General features: G+C 32.1%; 3 protein-coding genes across 6 annotated transcripts in view; 1 reads left to right on the forward strand and 2 right to left on the reverse strand.

Annotated features, from left to right (window-relative positions):
- Positions 1 to 21579, reverse strand: part of LOC115955713 (disease resistance protein At4g27190-like) — a 44969-nt gene that overhangs the window by 17580 nt on the left and 5810 nt on the right. For 2 of the 3 annotated variants that reach the window (XM_031073983.1, XM_031073981.1), the window contains exons 3-4: positions 15371 to 15480; positions 15018 to 15291 (exon numbers count right to left, since the gene is read on the reverse strand). In XM_031073983.1, coding sequence (XP_030929843.1) covers positions 15018 to 15286 — 269 coding nt within the window. In that variant the 5' untranslated portion in view covers positions 15287 to 15291; positions 15371 to 15480. The remainder of the gene's footprint in view (positions 1 to 15017; positions 15292 to 15370; positions 15481 to 21579) is intronic. The other variant, XM_031073982.1, reaches the window with a different exon arrangement.
- Positions 2974 to 4481, forward strand: LOC115955715. 2 transcript variants are annotated; one of them, XR_004084189.1, is made up of 4 exons: positions 2974 to 3090; positions 3486 to 3653; positions 3788 to 4120; positions 4224 to 4481. XR_004084189.1 is itself a non-coding variant. In XM_031073985.1 (3 exons), exons 1-3 carry the CDS (start codon positions 3057 to 3059, stop codon positions 3964 to 3966), a joined length of 381 nt encoding a protein of 126 aa, XP_030929845.1. In that variant the 5' UTR covers positions 2974 to 3056; the 3' UTR covers positions 3967 to 4481. The 2 variants fall into 2 exon arrangements, 1 of the variants encoding a protein (XP_030929845.1); XM_031073985.1 differs by having other exon boundaries at positions 3788 to 4481.
- Positions 11445 to 14693, reverse strand: LOC115955714. The gene is made up of 3 exons (XM_031073984.1): positions 12415 to 14693; positions 12008 to 12098; positions 11445 to 11906 (listed from the first exon to the last, which is right to left on the reverse strand). The coding sequence occupies exons 1-3, from the start codon at positions 13012 to 13014 to the stop codon at positions 11839 to 11841; spliced, it is 759 nt and encodes a 252-aa protein (XP_030929844.1). The 5' UTR covers positions 13015 to 14693; the 3' UTR covers positions 11445 to 11838.

The raw sequence follows: 21579 nt of genomic DNA on the forward strand, positions 1-21579 counted from the left end.
ATATATTAGTGCCGTAACTTGGCCCCCTAAACAAAAGTTTCTAACTCTGCCCCTGAGTAAATACTAAATATATACTACCATAACCCAGTACAAAAAATAAAATAAAATAAAATAGCTAGGTCTACAAAAGCATGGCATTCCACTGACTACATCTTGGAAAATTTACAAGATCTCTTTTATAGTGGAAAGTTTTTTGAGATAGTTTATAGGAGAGGCTTGTTTCTTTTAGCATTAGGGGAGATTTATTCTTTTTCGCCGTCGGAGAAATCTCTAATTACTTCAATTTGGCGATGGTGAAACAAGGAATGAGAGGAAGAGAATACAAAAGGTGGCAACCAAAAAACACAGTAATTTTAGTCACAATTTTTTTCAAGGTGGTGAGTCGCCAATGGTGACAACTCAACAATTATTAAATTTGTTATGAATTTTTTTTTTGGGTTATTGTGACATTGCTCAAACGGAGCGTGAAAGAGAACTCTATGTGGAACGGACTAAACAAGAATTGAGTTGTATTAGATTTAGGCCTAGTGGGATCCAATAAGAGGCCTGAGTTGCGACATATGGATCAAATCTAATAAATAAAAGTTGTGAGCTAGAGTGTATTTGGTCTAGGATTTGGACCCAAATGTTAATACTAAATGTTGGATAACTAGTTGGCTGGCTAATAGAATCCAAAGAACAAATAAAGGCTTGAATTCTTTTGCGTTCTTACCAAACAAAAGCTTGAATTCTTTTACTTACTTGATCCGTATTTGATTCAATAAGATTAGAGATGGCTCGTATTTCTCATAAGATTGTGGAGCATATATCTAGTGAAACCAATTCATTAGCAGTTTGGTTCTCTCAGCAACTTCAAATTCAATGACAACGTTGAAGATCTTACCAATTAAGCAAAGCAAGTGGAAAAACTAGAGGCTATAAATCAACCTCAAGGTAAAGCAATTGGGTGAGGTTTCAAGAATGAATGCAGTAGACATCTATCCGGATGTTGAAATAAAATTGAAGAAGAACAATTGTATCTACCGTTTTTGGCTAAGTAGAAAATCAAAAAACAAAGTAGTTATTCTTACTAGGCTTCTAAGTTGTAGAATTTTAACCATCATCTTGGAATTTCATGCTTTATGAGTCTACAAAATCAACTATGGATCAGATTATTGATGCACTGAAAGGATGATGAGTGTAATGCCTTGGCCTCCATATGTGGCATGAAAAGAATTGGCAAGACTAACACTTTGGTGAAAGTGGTAGGTAAGAAAGCCAAAGGCCTCAAACTGTTTGATCAGGTCATTATGGGTGTTTCTGAGACTCCTAACTTGAGACAGATTTCATGATTAACTTGCGGACATGCATGTTAGGTATGAGATTTCCTGTGCAGTGCTATTTCAATAGAGCACGTAGTCTCTATTCATGGTTGAAGGATGAGAAGATGATTTTGATAATTTTGGATGATGTTTATTTGGTCAAGACTTGACTTGAAAGATATGGGTATTCCTTCTGCGGTTGATCACAAAGACCCGCAAAATTTTATTTACAACACCGATTGAATGGTTTATATAGATGTTGTTTGTTCTTAGGCCTGAATCCATTGCTAGTTGTGGTTGAAAGTACAATTATCAGATTATTAAGATCATAAACTTTTTACACCTTTTAAAATAATAATGCTACACTTTTTTTTCCATAATGATTAAGATGACAAATTATGATCAGTGTAACATTATTTTTATATAAGACTATTACTAATGTCACTTTTATTACAAATAAATCATAGCTGGTTACCTTACTATTTTATAGAATTTGTGGCTGGATGAATTCCCTCCATGCTCAGCTTTTGTAATATAGATAGTGATACACCCATTTTAACAAAACAACAAAATAACTGCTATTGTTTGCTTTTAAAAAATAAAAGATTTTTTTTTTGAATGACAGAGTGAATGGAAAAGCAAAAAAAATAAATAAAGAATAAATTTTCTTATTTATTTTGAAATAAAAATTAAATGATAGGAAATGATTTGTTTAGTCTGGCATTTTTCTGTTTTTTCCTTCATTTTGTTTAGTCTCAATTCAAATACTACGCTAACTATTTTTAATCACACTGACAGTTATATTTGATTTACATACTTTTTTATTTATATATATATATTTTTATATAAGATTATCACTAATGTCATTTTTATAATATACCAAATTAACAATCACAACTTATTATCCTACTAATTATGAAATTTGTGGCTGGAAGAATCCCCTCCATGCTTAGCTTTTATAATAGATAACGATACACCCATTTTAAAAAATCAATAAAATAACTGCTATTGTTTACTTTAAAATAGAATAAGAGAAAAATAGTTAATTTGGATGATAGAGTATGGAAAGGTATAAGAATAAATAATGTATAAATTTTCTTTATTTATTTGAAATAAAAATAAAATGATTGGAAATGTAGTTATGTGAGTTACTATTACGTTATTATATAAGAATATAGAATTAGCTTTATATAAGGTTTTTATTTTTCCTACATTTTTTTTTTTTTGAGAATTATTTTTCCTACATTTTGTTTAGTCTCAAATACAACACTAACTATTTTTAATTTTGCTGACCATTATATTTGATATACACATGGTGACATGTGCCTAAAGCATGGTCTTATTCTGTCTTTACCAGTTTTTTATTTATTTTATTTATTTATTTATTTATTTATATATATGGCACATTTAACATCAATTGTCAAAGGTTGTAACTAATTATATGAATTATGAACTATACATTAGGTACATAATTCATCTAACTGATCATGACTCTTTCAGAGACGTTTGATATCATCGGTAACAAAACTTGATCGAAAACCGATTTACGTTAGAAAGGAGAATTCATAAAATAGCCCCAAACAGTTCTACGTAAAGCAAAGGACAAATCTATTCTCGAAAAGGTTATGAATCCCCTGGCATCCAAACAGGTACACATCCAAGTCTTCTGCAGAAGAAGTTTCAAACCCAAAACCCAATGTCCCTCCCTCCAATCTTTCCATCCTTAAATCCTACTTCTTCAAACTAAAATCTTCAATGGAGGAACCAAGCTCAGCCTCAGAAAATCAAGGTGCACATTCAAATCCTACCCCTTCTGGAACATTATATTTGGTTTTTCCCTATTTGTTTCTTCAGAAAATATATATAGCAAAAGAAAAGAAACTGGTCTGTTTATTTGTTAGTTAATTAACTCTTTCTCTTTCTAAAATTGAATAATAAAAAATAAAATAAAAAAATGAAAGACTCACCTACTATCAAGCCAAGATATGCTTATTAGGCTCAGCTGAGTGGAGAGTTAAGTAATTCCATATTTGTTGTTTTTAAATGCCTTTGTTTCTAAATAGAAAGTAAGGCTTAATTTATCTATGTATGGTTGTATAATGAAGAAAAAATATATGAAAGAAAATGATTTTTGTTATTGGGGTGTCACGAAATGGTAATAATTTGTTTATATTTCAATTGCAGTTATGGTAGATGATGATGATGGTGGTGAGGTTAAAGGTGGAGAAATTCCAAGATTTGAAATTAAAGTGACCTATGAAGCTAAACTTAATGAAATATTGCACAACATTAATTCTATTGAAATTAAGTTATGCTCTGATGGTGTAAAGGACTTCATTAAGTTGCTAAAAGGTAATTCTGAAAGTGAATTGCTTCATTTATATCTACGTACTTCTTTCAAGTGCTTGGAGCTTCTAGATGGTTGGAATTTTCGATGAGGGAAACTTGATTTTCTTATATATTGTCATTGATATGTACTATTCCAGGTCATCCTGATAGGGTATATAATGCCAAGGATGGGGAGAGAAAAGCAATTAGTAAGGATCTCAACAAGTTTGCAAGATTGCTTATTGAAGAATACATGGTAGATATTCAAAAGGAACTAGATAGTAAAGAAGTGAAGTGCCAAAAAGCCACACTTTTGCTAATGGCTTCGATTGTTTAGAGTCACTCAAGATTGGCCTCTCAGGTCGCAAAGAAATTTGATTTCAAATCTAAGGCATTCTCTAAGCTTACAGAATATACATAGAACCAAAAGGAGAAGAAGGTGAGCATTAGTTGAGGAAGGCATTTGCTGGCTGTGCACTGTTATTTTTGAGGTGGGTGCTGCAGCAGAAGGAAATGTGTTTTGGTGTCATTCATGGACTTGGGAATGATGATGATGATGATGAAACTTTTATTTATGTTTTGTCCATATTACAGGATAGGGTTCTTGTAGAAGAGTCCTTGGTGCCCCGTAGGTCTTTGAACTTTTGGTTTCCTTGATTCTCAGTCTCATGATCCTGTTTTGTTCAACAGTGAGGATGTGCAGAGTATGATGGCATACTTCCATCCTCGTCCTTTCAACTGATCTGTAATTAATAAGCTGTTGCTATACTCTGATTTTCATGTAAAGCACAGTAATCTTAGGCTTCTTTTGGAGGTATTGAAGTTGCTGGACTCCTTCATTGGTGCTTTGAACCATAGTTCTTATTCTAACAATCAAATGATGCAGGGTTGGGCAGCTCTCAAGCATGAAATTCAGAATGAAGTTTGAACTTTTATCCCAGATCCCCTTAGTTTTACTGATTCCTGTATCTTCTTTGACTCACCACCCCAAAACTTGTGAGTCATGTTTGAGAAGAACAGCGGATTTGGAAACATTTCCTGAACATAGCAGAAATAATATAAAAAAAATTGAAATTGAATGATAAGAAAAATGACATGGATATCATTTTGAGTGGGATAATTTTTGATACAAATTTTGTTCCACTTGAAGACAGAAAAAGAGATGTTGGTTCACTTGCTGTAGATGAAATTGACAAATGACAATGACAAGGATCTTATGAGTGTTATTGCAAAAATTTGGGGTTTAATTCTTTGACCAATTCTCTGAGCCTTTTACCACACCAAAGGATGTAGAGATGTTTTCAATCTAAGCTACTTGATGCACTAAAAATTCATATTGTAAGTTCAATTTCTCTGTATCCTATTGCCCTGTGGTCAAACAAAAAAGAAAACTTTCTGGTTGGTGTTTTTGATTTAGTGTAGTCATCACCTTTGGATGGTTGGCGTCACATTATCTTTACATAGTTTAGACTTTGGAATGTTTTTCTAGCTTATTTTTGTTAGGAATTTTTATTTTATTCTATTGTTTTCAATTCTCAGCCTTTATGTTTATAGCAGAAATTAAGCCTCACCCTGCGGCACCATATGTATATCCTTTATTGGTTATGTATATCATTCATGAGCAGCCTGGCAGAAAATAAATGGGTGTTGGGGGGAATTGATCAAGGGCTGAAATTACTTTGTTTGAATTCTTCAGTTAATTAGAAACTATATTCTCTAGTTATCTCTAACAATGGTTTTTTTTATTTTAATTTATTTATTTTTAGTGGGCATTGCCTACCGTGTTGGTGTGATCATTTGAGTTTTCATAGATCTCCTCAGCAATCCATTAGCCGTTCCAAACAATCTACAATGTTGTCTCTGTCTTTGGTAATAGAATACATTGGATTCCCTCCAAGCGGTGATATTCCCATCGGAACCCCTCCATTGGTGTACAAGCATCTACAACCATTTATTAACTTGTTTGTTTTTTCACCAATTAATGATGTTAATGATCTATCATATAGTTTGGCACCAGCAGTTATGTTTAGTACTGGTGCATTAGGCAGAAACCTAGATGAAGTTTGAGCATGGCTACTATTTTTTCCAGGGTAAGGAAAATAATCTAGAGGTCCTACAGTTGGAACTGTGTTAGAGTTTGTCTCCAGTAGTTTTTCATTTTTATGAGATGTTTTTTCTACTATTGGGAAGAATTTATTCAAATATTGGGAATATTCATTCCATTTGGAAGGTGCGAAAGGTAATTGATGATTTTATGCTTCCTATATGTTTTTTAACATTTCATAGTTTTTCCTGTATGGCTTATTTTGTGAAACTAAGTAAAAATGTTATGTCGTGCTCACCCCACCTCTTGCATCATCTTCTTACCCTGTTCTTGATAAGATAATTTCTACTTAGTATAAGTTTGAACTTGATAATACAATTATTTGTCCATTTCAAGAATCTGCAACTTTTATATGCCATGATGATAATTGTGTACAATTTTTACTACGTAGTAAAGGTTTGGCCTTGATATTTGTAAGAGCCTATAACTTTTATATGGTGTGATGATAATTTTTGACAAAAACCTTTGGTGGTAACTGGTTAAGTGGTTCTAAGAGCAAATATGCTTCTTCCTTGGTTAAATTTAATACTAATGTGACATAAGATTTCTCAACAGTTAAGTTGGAAATGTTCTGCAGCTTTTTCTTATGAGAAAAATTGTTGTGTGAACTTATTATTCTTTATGCTTTTGCTGGCTTATTCTTTAGTCATCAAATTGCTGGGTTGTTCTATCCTTTCTCTATGCTTGGGAAAAAATACGAAATGTATATTTTGGTCATCAATTCAAGTGCTTTTGATCCTTTTACAAGTGGTGGATTTTCTGCCCTTATGGATATTTTCCTCTCTCTCTCTTTCCTGGCAGATGTGTCATCTACTTTCAGCCCTCTTGTCACAAGTGTTGCAGAATCGTCTAAGGCCCTAAGGTTGCTAACTTCTGAATCTGGAAGCTTTACATTGCCTGAGTAGTCATCATATCACTATATGTTGTTGGGGTGCACGGCTGCACTAAGAGTCCAGCCCAACTGGGAATGCAAGCATTGAAGACTCCTAATTGTAATAGAACAAAGGAATAGTTGGCTTGCATGAATGAAACTCCTATTCCTAATTATAATAGGAGTGTCAGGTGGCTTGAATGCTTTATATAAAGCCTGTACGTGTATTTCACATATAGAGATAGAGAGAGATTCAAGAGGTTGAAGAGTGAAACACAAATTTAAAGCCAACTGAAGGAAAAAGAATAGTACTTTGTGCGGCACTGAGTGAAAAAGGAAAAAGTTCTTTTTCTTTTGCTCAAGACACACAAGGAAAATAAATTGGGGGTTTTTTCTAGGACGATTATTTGGATGCTACAACTACAAAGAGTTGTATTTGTTACCAAGTGTGGAAGATCTTGCTACTGGGTTTTGTGGTGAGGTTGTATTTGTTCTTAGAGATATTATTGTAATTTCCCAATTTATTGTGAACTCAAGTTTTGGGTATAATTTGAGTGTTGTAATCTCTATTTTATTATAGTGGATTGATCAGATTTGCCCCGTGGTTTTTCCCTTTACACTAAAGGGTTTTTCACGTAATTTCTTGGTGTTCTTGTTGGTTGGTTTTTTTTTTATTTTTTTATTGCTTCCGTAGATTTCTATTTTCTTTATTGCTTGGGTTATATTTAATTTAATTCACACATAGATAGGGATTTACCCCAACATATGTATGCCGTACACAAAATTATATCATGCAAACTCAGGTAAACATCTCGTTTTTTTGAACTTCGTTTCTGCTTGCATTTTCCATACAATCTAATCCATCGACTGAATCTGATAGGTGGATGCAGGATTGCTATCTGCTTTGGTTGAATTGGTCTTGTTTGAGAGACTTGGTGATTGTTGTGTAGTAAATGGTTCTAGGAATTTCTTCTGTGAGTGGAGGTCATTAAAAAAACTATTACTTTTTTCATGGAGCATTTCACATCAACAAACTTGCATTTTTTTTCTACTGATGGAAAAACTAGGCCTATTGATAGTTCTTTTGCATGATGATGTTAAACGACTTTTAAGGACTGGGGATGGTGGCAATATTGCTGGCATAACCAAGGCATTTTCTTTCTCAATTATTTGCATGTTGCCTGATGAGATACTAAAAATTTTCCATCAGTTATGACTATTTTCCACAACCTTCTTGGATTTTCTATCTTAATCTTATCATCAGTATTCTTTCTTGAACAAAGCTTCTTACGAGCGTTTCTAAGTTATGGCTTGACACAATCATCCCAGGTTGGGAAACGACTCTTCTGTTGTTCATTGTGAAGCCAAAAGAGATGATGCCAGTGTAGTTTCTGGTTGTTCTTTGGATTCTCAAGAAACTATTTACAGTGGAGATCTTGATGCAAGTGAATGCTGGTGCTGCATTTAGTTTATTTTTGAAGCAGCCACCTTTCCATGTGCCATTTCCTGCAAATATGAACATTGGTGGTCCTTAATTGTTGGAGCCCTAGACACAAGACATACTTTTGGCTGAACTATCTGACTTAGTAACTGATTGCTACCTTACACCTATTTTGATCCATCGAATTCAATCATCTTATAGAATTAAACTATTACTTGAACTCCAATGACTCGTAGAGATTTGCTTTAATATCATAAAGAAATTGTTAGTTCAACTATTGGTTTTGAAAAATGATTGTGCTTGTTCCAGAAATTTAGGGGTTCCTTTCTCAAGACTGGATATTCAAGAAGTGGTTCAATCTATCTTCTGTCACCCTGTACTGGTAGCATTATTATCCCGTCCTTCGGATTGTAAAGGAGTTTAACAAATGGAGATGTGCTGGGTCCTTTGGATAAGTTGATTAGTTTATCTAGGCAGAGAGTTCATAAATTGGATCATCACCTTTGAAGATATTAACAACTTCTGAGTACTTGTTGATGTTATGCAATGTCCAACATTCTATACCCAAAGAAAATAAAAGTGCTAATATACAACTTCTGAGGGCTTTAAATGCCCTAGTACAGAGGCTGTCTCTGGAAGCCAGGTAAAAGTTTGATCTGTGCATTTGTACTAAGTCAGGGAAAAGCCCTCACAAGTTTGCACTTGTGAGGGCTTTACATGCTCTCCTATGGTTTATATACCCTTTTGAACTTCTTGAATTAGTGCAATGGATGTATAATAAGGTTGAAATCGATGATTTGACAGTTTACAAAACATCAAAGATATCTACTCTCTCTGTTGGGTTTTGTATAGTTGCTAGTGCTTTCAAAACTCTGTCTGGTTATTTGGACCAGTTGGTTACGAAGATAGTACCGTGCAATTTGTTATGGGAAATAGAAGAAGTGAATATCAACATCAACATAATTGAGGAGATCAATTTTAAAGTAGTTATGTTCGCCTTGCATTTCGAATCAGATTATGCTCTCTGGAAGCTGCTAATGTTGGTTGCAGACCGGAATACAGGCAATGACATAGTATTCATCCAATAAGTTTACTAATGTCTAGGGTTATAATGTTAACTCCTTTGGAAGTGCTTTCTCATTGCATTTACAAGACAAGCAAGACAACATCTAAATTATTTTTTCTTCTTACTGAGACAAGCTCTCTACATTTTCAACCTTTGCGCACTTATTTTTGGGTATTCTGAACAAAGATTTTCCTCACAAAGGCTACTTTATGGAAGAAAACCGTGGCCTAGCTCTTTCTGATGCTTCTGCCTGCTGCTTTGTCTTATTTGAACTCAATTCTGGAAAGCAGCACCATAGTCATTTTGGAAATACACCTTCTTTATATTCAAGGATTCTTTTGAATGGTTTCCTTCATTGGAGGAGCTGTCTCTAGGGATATATTTGAGGAAGAATCTTTCATCATCTAGCAAGAATTTTTCAGTCTTGTCGATGGTATTCTTTTAGGAAAATCTGTTCATATGTTGCAGTATCACTTTGCCTTCAGTGGAGTTCCAATGAAATTGAAGAAGTGACTGAAGCTATTTGATAGTTAATCCCACAATCTACTTCACAGAATGATCTGTTAGATTGTGATGTTGTTCAGATAGATTTTCATTCCCTTAACCAGTCATTAAACCCTATAAATAGAGTTGTTGCAAAGATGTGTTTCAGTAAGTTTTATTATTTCTGTAAAACAGTCGGATTCATTCTTTGCCAAAGGAAGCAGATGGTGACGTGAAGGGAGTTCCTTTGGAAATGGGATCAAATTTAGACTTGTCAAGAATGTGATTTATAAACAATATGCCAGTGGTTGGCAATTGGTGGTTAAGAATTTCCCTTTAGTCACCAATAATTCTGCAAAGGGAAAGAGCATAGACAGTTCTACCTAGTACAAATACTTGGAAGTCGTCATATTGAACAGTATTTTTAAATAACCACAGAGATGCATGATGGTCTAGTCTAATTGCAATTTGTCCCCTTCCTGGAGTAATTGATCAGATCAGCTCTTTTACATAGGTTTGAGGATCCCACAACTCCGTAGAACTTCGTGGTATCTTAATGTTGCTGCCCAATGGAATGTTTTCACGTGCCCCATATCTTCAGCTGCTGCTTGCCCACCCTCAATATGCCCATACTATTCATTAAGTCTCCAAGGCATCAGGTTGTTCTGCTATTGGTGCATTTTAAGGCCTATGTCCAGCATTCTGAGATCACTAAACTAGGTAGTAGTGCCAATTCTATGACTTCAAAAGTAGCATGCATTCCATAAAGAAAATCCCCAAGAACTCCATTCGAAGAAGGCCTTAATAAACAATTTCGCATCTTTGACATTTTGTGTGGTTTACGATTCATCTAACTAGCAAAAATTTGAAGGCTAGTAATGTATAACTTAATAAATCGGCTAAAGATTTTATGAATAACTTAAGGCCAGAAAAAGTTGATTACCAGCATTGATTTTGTAATCCCGCTCCCTAATCTCTTGTAAGAAATAATATGTATGCTCTAATCCTTCTTCAACTAGTCTGACCTAGCATGTTCTTTGTACAGGTCCTTTTACAAGCCATCGAAGGACCTTTCATTGGAACTCACTGATTCACAGAAGATGGATGAACTCCATGCTTGTCAAACTCTCGAGTCATTTTTGCTAATGGAATTTCAAGAATTCAATTAAGTTTGCAGGATTATCACCTTTAAATGTGGACAGATCTGGTGTGTATGAATGGGAAAAAAGCATTATAAGAGCTTGAAGGCTGATTAACTCCCAAGATTAGTAAAATTAGAGATTCTGGAATAACTTTACGCCCTGAAAGGTAGTGTGCAGAGTGTAGTTGGAACTCCATGATTTTTAAGAAAGGTGAATATATTAAAACTTTAAAATACATATGACTAGGACAATGAAGGTTGTAAATTGTAAGTTAATGAAGGTTGGTTTGGAACATCATGTTACAGGCTTACAGCCATCATATGAGAATTACAGATTTTAATGCAGCCAGCATTCAAGGATGTCATGGCAACCAAGTTGTACTCGAATTCCAATGTTATTTTAGACTTGGATTTGTTGTAATTCTAGTTATTGTTTAATTAATGGCTAGTCTTCAAATCTCTCTGTATACAATTTGTTTTTGTTCTAAATAGCACAAGCTCTACTACCAAATTGTTGCCAGAAAATGCTTCTAGATAGCACTCCACACAAGATTGATTGTGAAAATATTATGGACCTTTGAAAGATATCACCAAATAAATAATAGGAACGGGTAAAAATTGACAAGAAATTAGATACAAACACACACGAGAGAAAACACCAAGAATTTAAAGTGGTTCAGCTTTTAGCCTACATCCATGGGCATCGACAGAAGATATTTTTACTAATAAAGGTGGAGAATACAAAATGGTGTAATAGCACCCTCGCAAGTCACAATACCCAAATCCTAATACACCCAAATTGTTCTCTCATACAAATACAAAAGTTCTCTCTCAATACAAAGGTTGGCACTCAATACAAAGTTTGGGGTTGCACCTAATACAAAGAGAAGTTTTCTCTTCTCTCACAACCCCCACACAAGCCACTTCAAAGAGATCTTTAACTCTTACATTTTGCCACACCACTTCTGAATAACAAACTCCGTATATCGAAGTGTTGACAATGCTTGCAAATGAGAGACATGTAATTAAGGTTTGAGAAAATTCAAGCTGACAGCTTTTAGATTGTATACATTTCACGTTCTTTGAAAGAAGCAATTGTTTTCTCATGGATGGAGTAGCATGTTCACCCAGCGCACCCCATTTTCAAAGCCAAAATCCAACACCAATCCATCTAAATCAATTGAACACAACAATAGTTTATTTTGTCAAAGCAAGAAGTAAGGAAAAAAAAAATAAATATAATAAAAGGTTCGTGTAGTTAAAAGTTAAAACCTGTCGTCCATGTTATATCGTTGTTGGCAGGGCATATGGTAAGCACTGGATAAAATGTTGAAATCCCTGTAGGCACGTCTATCTGGGCTACCTGAACAACCAAATCGAAAGCCAACAAGCATTTATATATTCCGGCAACGTAAGAGGATATAAATAAAATAATAATAACATTTTTAAAATATAATAAAATTCGTCTCAAGCTTCCAACTAGACAAACAGTACTTATCAGTTATCAGTGAGGGTTGATTATAATTAATTAAGCACATGCACAACATATATAGGATATTTCGTGTTATAAATCAAATTATTATTATTAGTAGTAATATGTATACTACTACTATAATTGACTCTAATTTAGTGAACAGATAATTTAAAAAAAAAAAAAAAAGGCAGGAATATTGGATTACCTCTCCATTTATAAGCACACTTCTGTATGGAGTACGGGTAAAAGTCGTCCTCATGTTCTTACAGCTTTCCACTCTTAACATCATCCATTTTGGCAGTATAAACTGATAGTTCTTTGGGCAGAAGTTAACAAGTCTTGGTAGACCTTTGAGTCTCATCAATTTTAGTTGAGGGAGCGTTACATCTTTCTGAACTCCAGCGTCTCCTTCACGTGTGAATACTTCCATTAATTCAGAGTTTTCTTTTACTGTGAGAATCTTTAGTTCTAAAAGACTATCAGCTATGGTGATGGGGAAGAGATATTTTAATTTATTGCAGTATCTAACATTGACTCTTTCCAGTTTAGGGAAGCATAAAGGTTGGAGATGACTCTCTGATGAAACCTGTTCTTCTACATTTTCAACAATTAGATGCTCCAATTGGTCACACCTTTCAATTTTAAGAAATTTCAACTTTTGTAAGCTTTGAGCGAGGGCCGGTGTGAAGAGATATGTCAATTTTTTGCACCCGATGACTTTTAAATCTTCAAGATTGTTGAAATTTATATGTTGGATTGGACCCTTCCATATATATGTCAATTCATGTAGTTTGACCAAGCACATTTTCCTCAACCTAGGGAAAAACTCATATTGTTGTTCTCCTTCTCTGGTAAGAAAACCTTCAAAGTTGAACACCTCGTGCAATCCTCCACAGTTATTTATTTCCAAATCTTCCAATGTCAAAAAAATGGAAACTGGATTCCAACAATCCAAATGGAAGAGACACTTCAATTTATTGCAACTTTTGACCTTAACTTTGACCACATTTGGTTTAGGGAAGCATAAAGATTGGAGATGACTCTCTGATAAGACTTGTTCATGGTCCGGGCACAGTACTGTTATCACATTGGGCTGATGGAAAAGCTGTTCTTCTGCATTTTCAACAATTAGATGCTCCGATTCATCACACCTTTGAATTTCAAGAAATTTCAACTTTTGTAAGCTTTGAGTGAGAGCTGGAGTGAAGAGATGCGTCAATTTTTTGCACCCGATGACTTTTAAATCTTCAAGATAGTTGAGATTTATAAGTTTAGTTGGGCCCTTCCATATACATCCTCTAGTAGATCAATCAAGAACATTTTCTTCAATCTTGGGAGCAACAGATCTTGTTGTTCTCCTTTTATAGTAAGAAGCCCTTCAAGCTTAATCACCTCTTGGATTCCTCTACAATTTCTAATGGCTAATTCTTCCAAATTTGACAAACCTTGCATCAAATCAAATGAAGTTGCATTCCAATCTTCCACAAACAAGATCTGTAAATTTTGAAGCTACACATGTACCAATTTAAGTCTCTATTAATTAAAAGCAAAAAGAATTCACATAAGTTGTGACTAAAACCTATTTATACACACAAAAAAGATCCTTACATGGGAAATTATGTGGCAAAATGAAAGTATTACAAGTTGTACAACATAATTTTACTATGTGAATCATTAGAAGTACATTACAATTATTAACAATAGTTTACTTCAAGTAAAACTCTATTACTGTTTTTTTCTTTTTTTAATTGTTGTAAAAAATGAATCTTATTCTGATTAAGCTCAATAATCAAAGTTGACAAATTGATATGAAGCTTGGCATGTATTCACAAATTGTTGACCTCTACTGAGCTAGTATGTATAACATGTATTTTGGTTAGTATCCTCACATTTGACAACACTTACAATAAGGAAACTCCCGATTGCTCTTTCCAAAACTTATTCGTAAATTATATATCCACAAAATTACTAATCATTCACAGGTCCAACATTCTAAATGCCCTGTAGGAAGTCCAATTAAATGACAAATCATATACAGGTATAGCCATTAAGCACCTTGCACTAATCAAGAAACCTGATTACCTGACCAAATATTTGGACAAACGCTTTTTTTCATTTATATATATATATATATATATATATGAGAAAGTTGAAGCGTAATATTTATTGTTGTTACACTTTTGTTAAGCCACATCATCCACTTATTTTCTACATCTTCTTTTCTCTTAAATTTTTTTTCTTCCTATTCATATAAGTAAAATAAAAAAATAAAAAATAAAAAAAACCCTTCCTCTCCCTATTAGCCCACACTTACTATTATACTTCTTCTAACCTTTTTCCTCCATGTTTTCCTCTTTATCTTCCTACTACTTTTTACTTTTCTATTGCACTTCTCTCATCCTTTTCTCTTTCCTATATTTTGACTCTTCTTCTCCCCATTTTATTTTGTATAAATTTGATATCAATTCTCCAATTCAATCCATATTTTCCCACACAAAAATTGTGAGTACTCTCTCTCTCTCTTTCTCTCTCTCTCTCTCTCTTGGTGGATTTTTTTTTTCTTTCTTATAACTCTATATAAGGTTGATGGTTTTTTTTTTAGTATGTGTTTTGATATTGTAATTTTGTTTTTAAAATTTCTCTTCACAAAGTCTTCTATCTCTCTTTATAGCTTTTTTGGGTTAATACTTATTTTATTATTATTATTATTTTCTTCTATCTCTCTTTTATAGCTTTGTTTCAATTTTGGTTTGGATTAATACTTAGTTTCTATTTTATTTTTTCTTTTGGAAATTGGAATTTGAGAACCTCAAGTTTCCTTGTACTTTATTTTCCAAAGCCTGTACTTCTTTCATGAGCTGATTCACATCTGTCAACCACCCTTCTACATCCTTCTCAACAACCCCAGTGTTCATTGCAGCTAGCTTGATAGCCTCTTCCACCTTTTGTTGCACTAACTGCAGGTCTTTTGTTGCTTTGGTAAGATCATCAACTATTTTCTTGAAACGGAACAAATCACCAACATGACGTATTACGGGCTTTGCTGTGCATTTTACAACTTCAGCTGCAATGTCCATCCTATCTGAAAATAAAAGACTGTTATGCTTCTTAAACAGGGAACACGATTAAAGACACTGAAAATTTCAAAAATTAAGGAATACCTCGTTGACACACTAGAGGGTAAGTGACAAGGAAAAAATTGCCACCAACTGCGCAATAAAGTAAATTGAGGAATTAATTGCACTTGCTTACAAATCCCCTTGCTATTCACCTGTCAAGATGAAAAAAGTTTTTTTTTTTTTTGAGAATGAAGTTATGAAATTTCATTAACGTAAATGAGTTACATCCAACTGTAAAAACTGAATAATATGGGATGAAACATCCTCTATCCAAATTTGAAAATATGGTATGCATAAAGCATGTTTGGCCAAATTATGAGCTACACTATTGCCATTTCTCTTAACATGAGAATACAATACTCTTCTAAACTTTGTTTCATACTCTTTCACATCTTCTACCAGCAGACCCCACGGCAATAAGTTCTGTTCTTGTGCCTTCAATGCCTAAATTAAGTTCAAAGCATCACCTTCAAGAACAATATTTTGGAAGCCCAGCTCGTGTGCGAAGGACAGAGCCTTCATTGCAGCCAAAGCTTCCGTATCTTCCGTTTTTATTTTGTTTTTATATATACTAATACCAAACCTACGTGATTCGTGGGAATAGATAATTATATTTTACTTATGGTATAATATATAATTTGTTCTCCCAAAAAATTAAACAATTTCTAAAATTATTTTTCATTTGTCTATCTCAAAAAATATATCATAATTTTATTATTGCGAGTTATATTTTCCTAACTTGTTTTTTGTGTACAACTAAACTATTTGAGTTTCAAATATATTATTGAAAATTTTTATTCTCTTAAAAGAAATTATTTTATTTATAACTTTTCTTATCGCAAGAGTAGTTTCAAACTATTGATCGGGTTTTGTATACTAATATAAATACATGAGATAGGAACTGCATATTTTTTAGACATTCTTAAGAGACTATACCATATTATAAATTTAATATTTAAAATAGTATGTAGGAAAACAGTAGACTTTATGTCTAAAATTAAACACTTCACCTATCGAAATGAATGCAAATAATTTGTATAACATAAAAAGAACATGATTTAACATTTTTTTTTTATTACATATACCTTCATTTATTAAGATTTATTTTTTGACTACGCTCCTGTTGAGCATTTTCATTTGCCATATCATTGACCATATCATTATTCTTTTTATTATTTACTTTTTACTTTTAATTTTTTGAAAATATTAAATATATAAATATATTGGCTTTACAAATTCATCTTAGCAGTTTTAACTTTACATATTCATCTACTTTAATTTTGATGTTATAACCAAATAATAAATCAATGAAAAATTAAAACAAAAATATTGTCTATACATATTCACCTTGGGCAGTTTTAATAGTATAGACACATTCAAATACATAGCCAAGATTGTATTTTGATATAAATTCAAAATCTTACTTTCAAAATAACTAAGTATTATGTCCAAAAAAAAAAAAAAAAGAACCAAAGCTATAAGAGGGAGAGAGAAGACTTGTGATGGAAAATTTAAAAAAAATCAAACACACTACCAAATCATATTAACCCAAAATAGTATTATATATATAAAAAAAAATACAATGATTCGTCAACCTAAAGTAAAGTTGCAAAAAAGAATAAATAATATATATATATATATATATATAAAGAGAGAGAGAGAGAGAGAGAGAGAGAGAGAGAGAGAGAGAGAATAATAATCTTTTTCGGGAGAGAAATAGAAAAGAAAATGAGAAAAAGAAACATGAAAATAAAAAATATAGTTATAAGTCAAACATTAAATTATCTAAGCCATGCTATATTATAAAATAACATTATATTATTGTAAACTATCTTTATATTTAGTAGAATAACATTATATTCTTGCAAACTATCTTTATATGCAATAGAATAACATTTAACAATCATAGAAAAGAAAAAAGATAGTAACTTGAAAACACAAAACCAAATTGCATTAACCCAAAGTAAAATTCAAAAGAACACATAAACTCATCAATCTAAAGTAGAGACACAAAAAATAAAAAATTCACACAAAAATAAAACATGAGAGAAAGAGAGAGAGAGAGTAATAACCTTTTTCATGAGAGAAAATATGTATAGAATGGGAGAGAGAATGATATACTTATAGTAATAGAATTGGGATAAGAAGAGCCAAAATCAAGGAAGAGGAAGGGATAGAAGAAGAGACATTAAGGTTGAGAGTAGTGGAGAGATGAAAAGGTAAAAGGAAAATTATGATTGGAAGTAGTGGAGAGAAATAAGAAATAGGTAGATGACATGGTTGCTAATGTGTGGCTCAACAGGACTGTAGTAACAATAAATGTTACAGCTCAGCTTTTAGATATATATATATATATATATATATATAGATAAAAGGAATTGAATCATCAACTTTAGCAATTGGTATCAAGATTACTCAATTGTAATGTAAGAATGAAAAGATTATTACTATAAGTCTATAATGCTTCTCTTTAATTACATGGACACTCCTTTCCTCAATAAGCGGAGTCCACCAGTGGTACGGCATAAATGATACAACACAAGCTCAATTAGTTTCCCTATTTTATCTCTAAAAAAAAAGTTTCCTTAATTTAATTGCAACTAGACAGTTTTAATTAATCAAGCTACACTGTCTTTTTCCTCCCAAAAAAAAAAAAAAAAGAAGAAGAAGAAGAATAAGAAAAAACTATCTGCAATACATAAATGTTATTTAATGGGTGTATAATATATTAAATTAACAATTACTTTAATTATTGTTTATTTAAAAAAAAAAGATTTTTAGAAGTATTTTCTATCTTTACAAATATATCATTCTATTATTTTTCGTTTGTTTGGTTAAATGTTTTTTAAGGTGAACCATATTCTTCTCACTTTTGTTGTAGTGTATTATATTTGCCTAATATACAACTAAATTTTATAGTTTTCAAATTTATCATTTCTTAAAGAATGAGGAGATTATCATAATAGTCAAAACTCATCACAAAATTATAGTGTTATATTAACGAAAATTAAATGAAACCAAAGAAGTAAAAGATAGACTTCATAACAATTTATTGCTCAAACAATTGGTAGGCATATTCAATTTCACAGCCATGTAGATTTTGTTTTGATATGAGCTCAAATTTTTATTTCCAAAAAAATACTACGTATTAACCCAAACCAAAATTCAACCAAAGCTATAAAACAGAGAGAAAAGATTTTGAGATGGAAAATTAAAAAAACACAATGCCAAAACATATATTTATAAAATAAAAATGAAAAACTATCAAACTTAATTAGAGTTAAAAGAAAGAACAAAAATCCACCAAGAGAGAGAGAGAGAGGGTACTCACAGTTTTGTGCGGGAAAAATATGAATCAAATTTATACAAAATAAAATGGGGATAAGAAGTGTTAAAATATAAGAAAGAGAATATGATGAACTTGAGTACAAAGGGGTAGGTGGGAATTGAAATTTTTGTCAAAATTAACAAACCAGGAATGAGACATATTTTCATCTTGGTGTAGCATGAACTTGAACCAAGCATGGATTTAATCATGTCTAAAGAATCATCAGTATCAATTTCAAACTTTGAAGCAAATTTGAATTTAAATTTCTGCCCAAAAGGGTCAGTAGTTATACCATCATGTTCAATAAGAAAAGGATATAAGGCATTCATAAATGGTATACCAAGAATTACCTTATCAGTCATGTTTTTAACAAGCACAGAAGGAATTTTAAAGCAAACATTTTCATGGCATACATGAGCATTGTTTAATTCATATTTAATTCTCATTTGAGTACCATTAGTAGAAAATAGTTTTTCAGTGGATTTTTCATAACACTTGGAAGGAATCATTCCTTCTTGTATACAATTCATATCAGTATCAGAATCAATCATAGCAATAATATTGAATTCATATTCATGATAGGTAACAATTTTAACTTTTGAAAACCATTTTGGGGGAATCAATTTGTTAATAAGACTGAGTTTATTCTCAGTAAGAATAGTACTAGAAAGAGGAGCCTGTTGGCTGGAGTCATCATCATCTCCTTACTCATCTGGTTCACTATTAGATTGTTGATTATCTGGTTCACTATTAGATTGTTGATTATCAAGTTGTTATCAATTTTTAGAAGTAACATTTCTTGTTTGAGATTAAAGTTATCATTTTTAATGCGTTTAAACTCATTTTTTAGCTCAATGATTTCTTCTTTAATAATAGCAATTTCATGTTGTAACTCATTAACAATTAATTCTTTGGACTTCTTTTTATTGAACCTTTCCAAAGTTTCATCAAGACTTATCTTTGGTTTCATTCTTTTATCACTTTCATCTTTAATCAAAGTTTTCTTGAGCTTTTTAAGATATTCTTCTCTTAGCTCAAGATTGTCAATTTGACTTATCAGATTTATTAACAGGTTTTCTTGTTCTTCACCTTTGGTTAGAACATTAATTGTTTTATTACTTCTGGAGAGAACATTAATAGTATTGCAACAAGAATCTCTACAACCAATTTTAATATTAGGTGAAGCAAAAGTCTCACTGCTAGAGTGATAGCCAGAATCTGATGAGGAGGGAAAATCCTTTTCCAAAGAATTAGACAAAGTAGTAGATTCAAGGATTTGAAACAGTTCTTCTTGATCATTATCATTAATGTTTAACATATTAAGCTTATTCTTCAAATTACTAGGTTTTTTTATTGCAATCTTTACTAAAATGACCAAATTTTCCGCAATTGAAGCATTTTCCTTTACCAGATTTTTGTTTATCATGTTTTTTATGGACACGTTTCTTATTATCATAAAAAGCATTAGGTTTAGTAAAATATCTTTTATATTTATGTTTTTTAAGTTGATTATCATGTTTTCCCTTTTGCCTGGAAGGGGCAATGGGAGGTAATCCGTATTATTTGTAGAAATTACCCATTTCATATTTAGCTTTTTTACTATTTTTTAGCTGTTGTTTTAGCATTTTTTTTTTTTTTTTTTTATCATTACACATGTTAATTCCAAGTTTCTCAATAGTACTAAAAATATCACTGTAAGTTAAATCTTCATAATCAATAGCATCATTTTTTTCCAATTCTTCTTTTACCTTATGCTCAAAGAGAGGAGGTAGACTAGCAATAAACTTCTCTTTCCAATAAGGTTTTAAGCAGTCTTTTCAAAGCATAACTCTGGAGATGAAAACATCTTGGTACCATCTATAATTAGGCATAGTAGGACATCACAAATTGTTTAAATAATCACTGATTTGAGAAGAAATATTAGAAGGAGTACTAACAAAGTATTTATTAATAGTATAACCAAGGTATTGACTCCATCAGAAATACCTTGACCAATACTTTCATCAAAGATGGGTAGACCTTCATCATCTTTTTTAACAAATTTTCTAATGGATACTCTAGATTCTTTAGTGAGATATTTTTCCCACCAACCAGGAAGCGTTCCAGAAAAACCAGTAGTGAAGAGATCAACGATCTCAGCATGGGCAATATTATGATTGATAATGTAAGCATTAGAAACCATAGACATGTGACTCATTTTATTAATAATTTATTGTTCAGATAAACCATCAATATTCCATTCATACAATTTATCAGTAGAAATAGAGAACTGTGTTTGAAAAATTCTTTCTTCAAACTGCATATCAGGAGGAGTAGTTTTTGAATACCAATTTTTTGTAAAAGACATGGGATTGGGTTTTCCAACAATTCTTTTTAATTTCAAGTAGTTCAAAAACAGTTTTATCATAAACAGATGATGAAGAGTCAAAGTCTGAATTTTCAGAAAAACAGTTTCTTTCTCTTTTCTTGAAATAGCACAAGTAGTATTGGTAGAAGTACCTTGTTCAGTTTTTATCTTTTGTAAATCAAAAAGCATTTGTTCAACCTTTTCAAGAGTTTTAGCCTGAGTAGTTTTAAGACTCATGGTTTTCTCTTTGACTGGGTAAATCAATCAAAGGTTTCTCAAGTTTTGAAGAAGTAGGTTTTTCAACTTTTTCTTCAATACGATCAAGTTGTTGACCAATAATATGTAAAGAGTTATTAGCAAAATTGTTTTGTTCAATATTTTTTATTTTTTATTATTATTATTTTTTGTATTAGTAGAAATAGGAGTATCAGCATCAACAACTTTAGCAATTTCAAAAGGAGAGGCCTTTACTTCAGTCCCTTTTACAGTCAATGAGGACTGTCTCAAGGGGTGGATGGCTAGAAAGGATAGTAGTTTTATCTTCTTTAACAAAATTCAATTTTTTTACCATGTTTA

Source organism: Quercus lobata, chromosome 8, assembly GCF_001633185.2.
Source record: "Quercus lobata isolate SW786 chromosome 8, ValleyOak3.0 Primary Assembly, whole genome shotgun sequence".
NCBI lineage: Eukaryota > Viridiplantae > Streptophyta > Magnoliopsida > Fagales > Fagaceae > Quercus > Quercus lobata.

What these genes read in the sequence shown, in the direction of transcription:
- LOC115955715 (XM_031073985.1), top strand. Translation starts at nt 3,057, where the DNA reads ATGGAGGAACCAAGCTCAGCCTCAGAAAATCAAG. An exon ending in CTCAGCCTCAGAAAATCAAG is followed by an intron (nt 3,091 to 3,485) that starts GTGCACATTCAA and finishes TTTCAATTGCAG; the next exon opens with TTATGGTAGATGATGATGAT. An exon ending in CTTCATTAAGTTGCTAAAAG is followed by an intron (nt 3,654 to 3,787) that starts GTAATTCTGAAA and finishes GTACTATTCCAG; the next exon opens with GTCATCCTGATAGGGTATAT.
- LOC115955714 (XM_031073984.1), bottom strand. Translation starts at nt 13,014, where the DNA reads ATGTGCTTGGTCAAACTACATGAATTGACATATATATGGAAGGGTCCA. An exon ending in GTGTGCTTATAAATGGAGAG is followed by an intron (nt 12,099 to 12,414) that starts GTAATCCAATAT and finishes TTGGTTGTTCAG; the next exon opens with GTAGCCCAGATAGACGTGCC. An exon ending in CGATATAACATGGACGACAG is followed by an intron (nt 11,907 to 12,007) that starts GTTTTAACTTTT and finishes CAATTGATTTAG; the next exon opens with ATGGATTGGTGTTGGATTTT.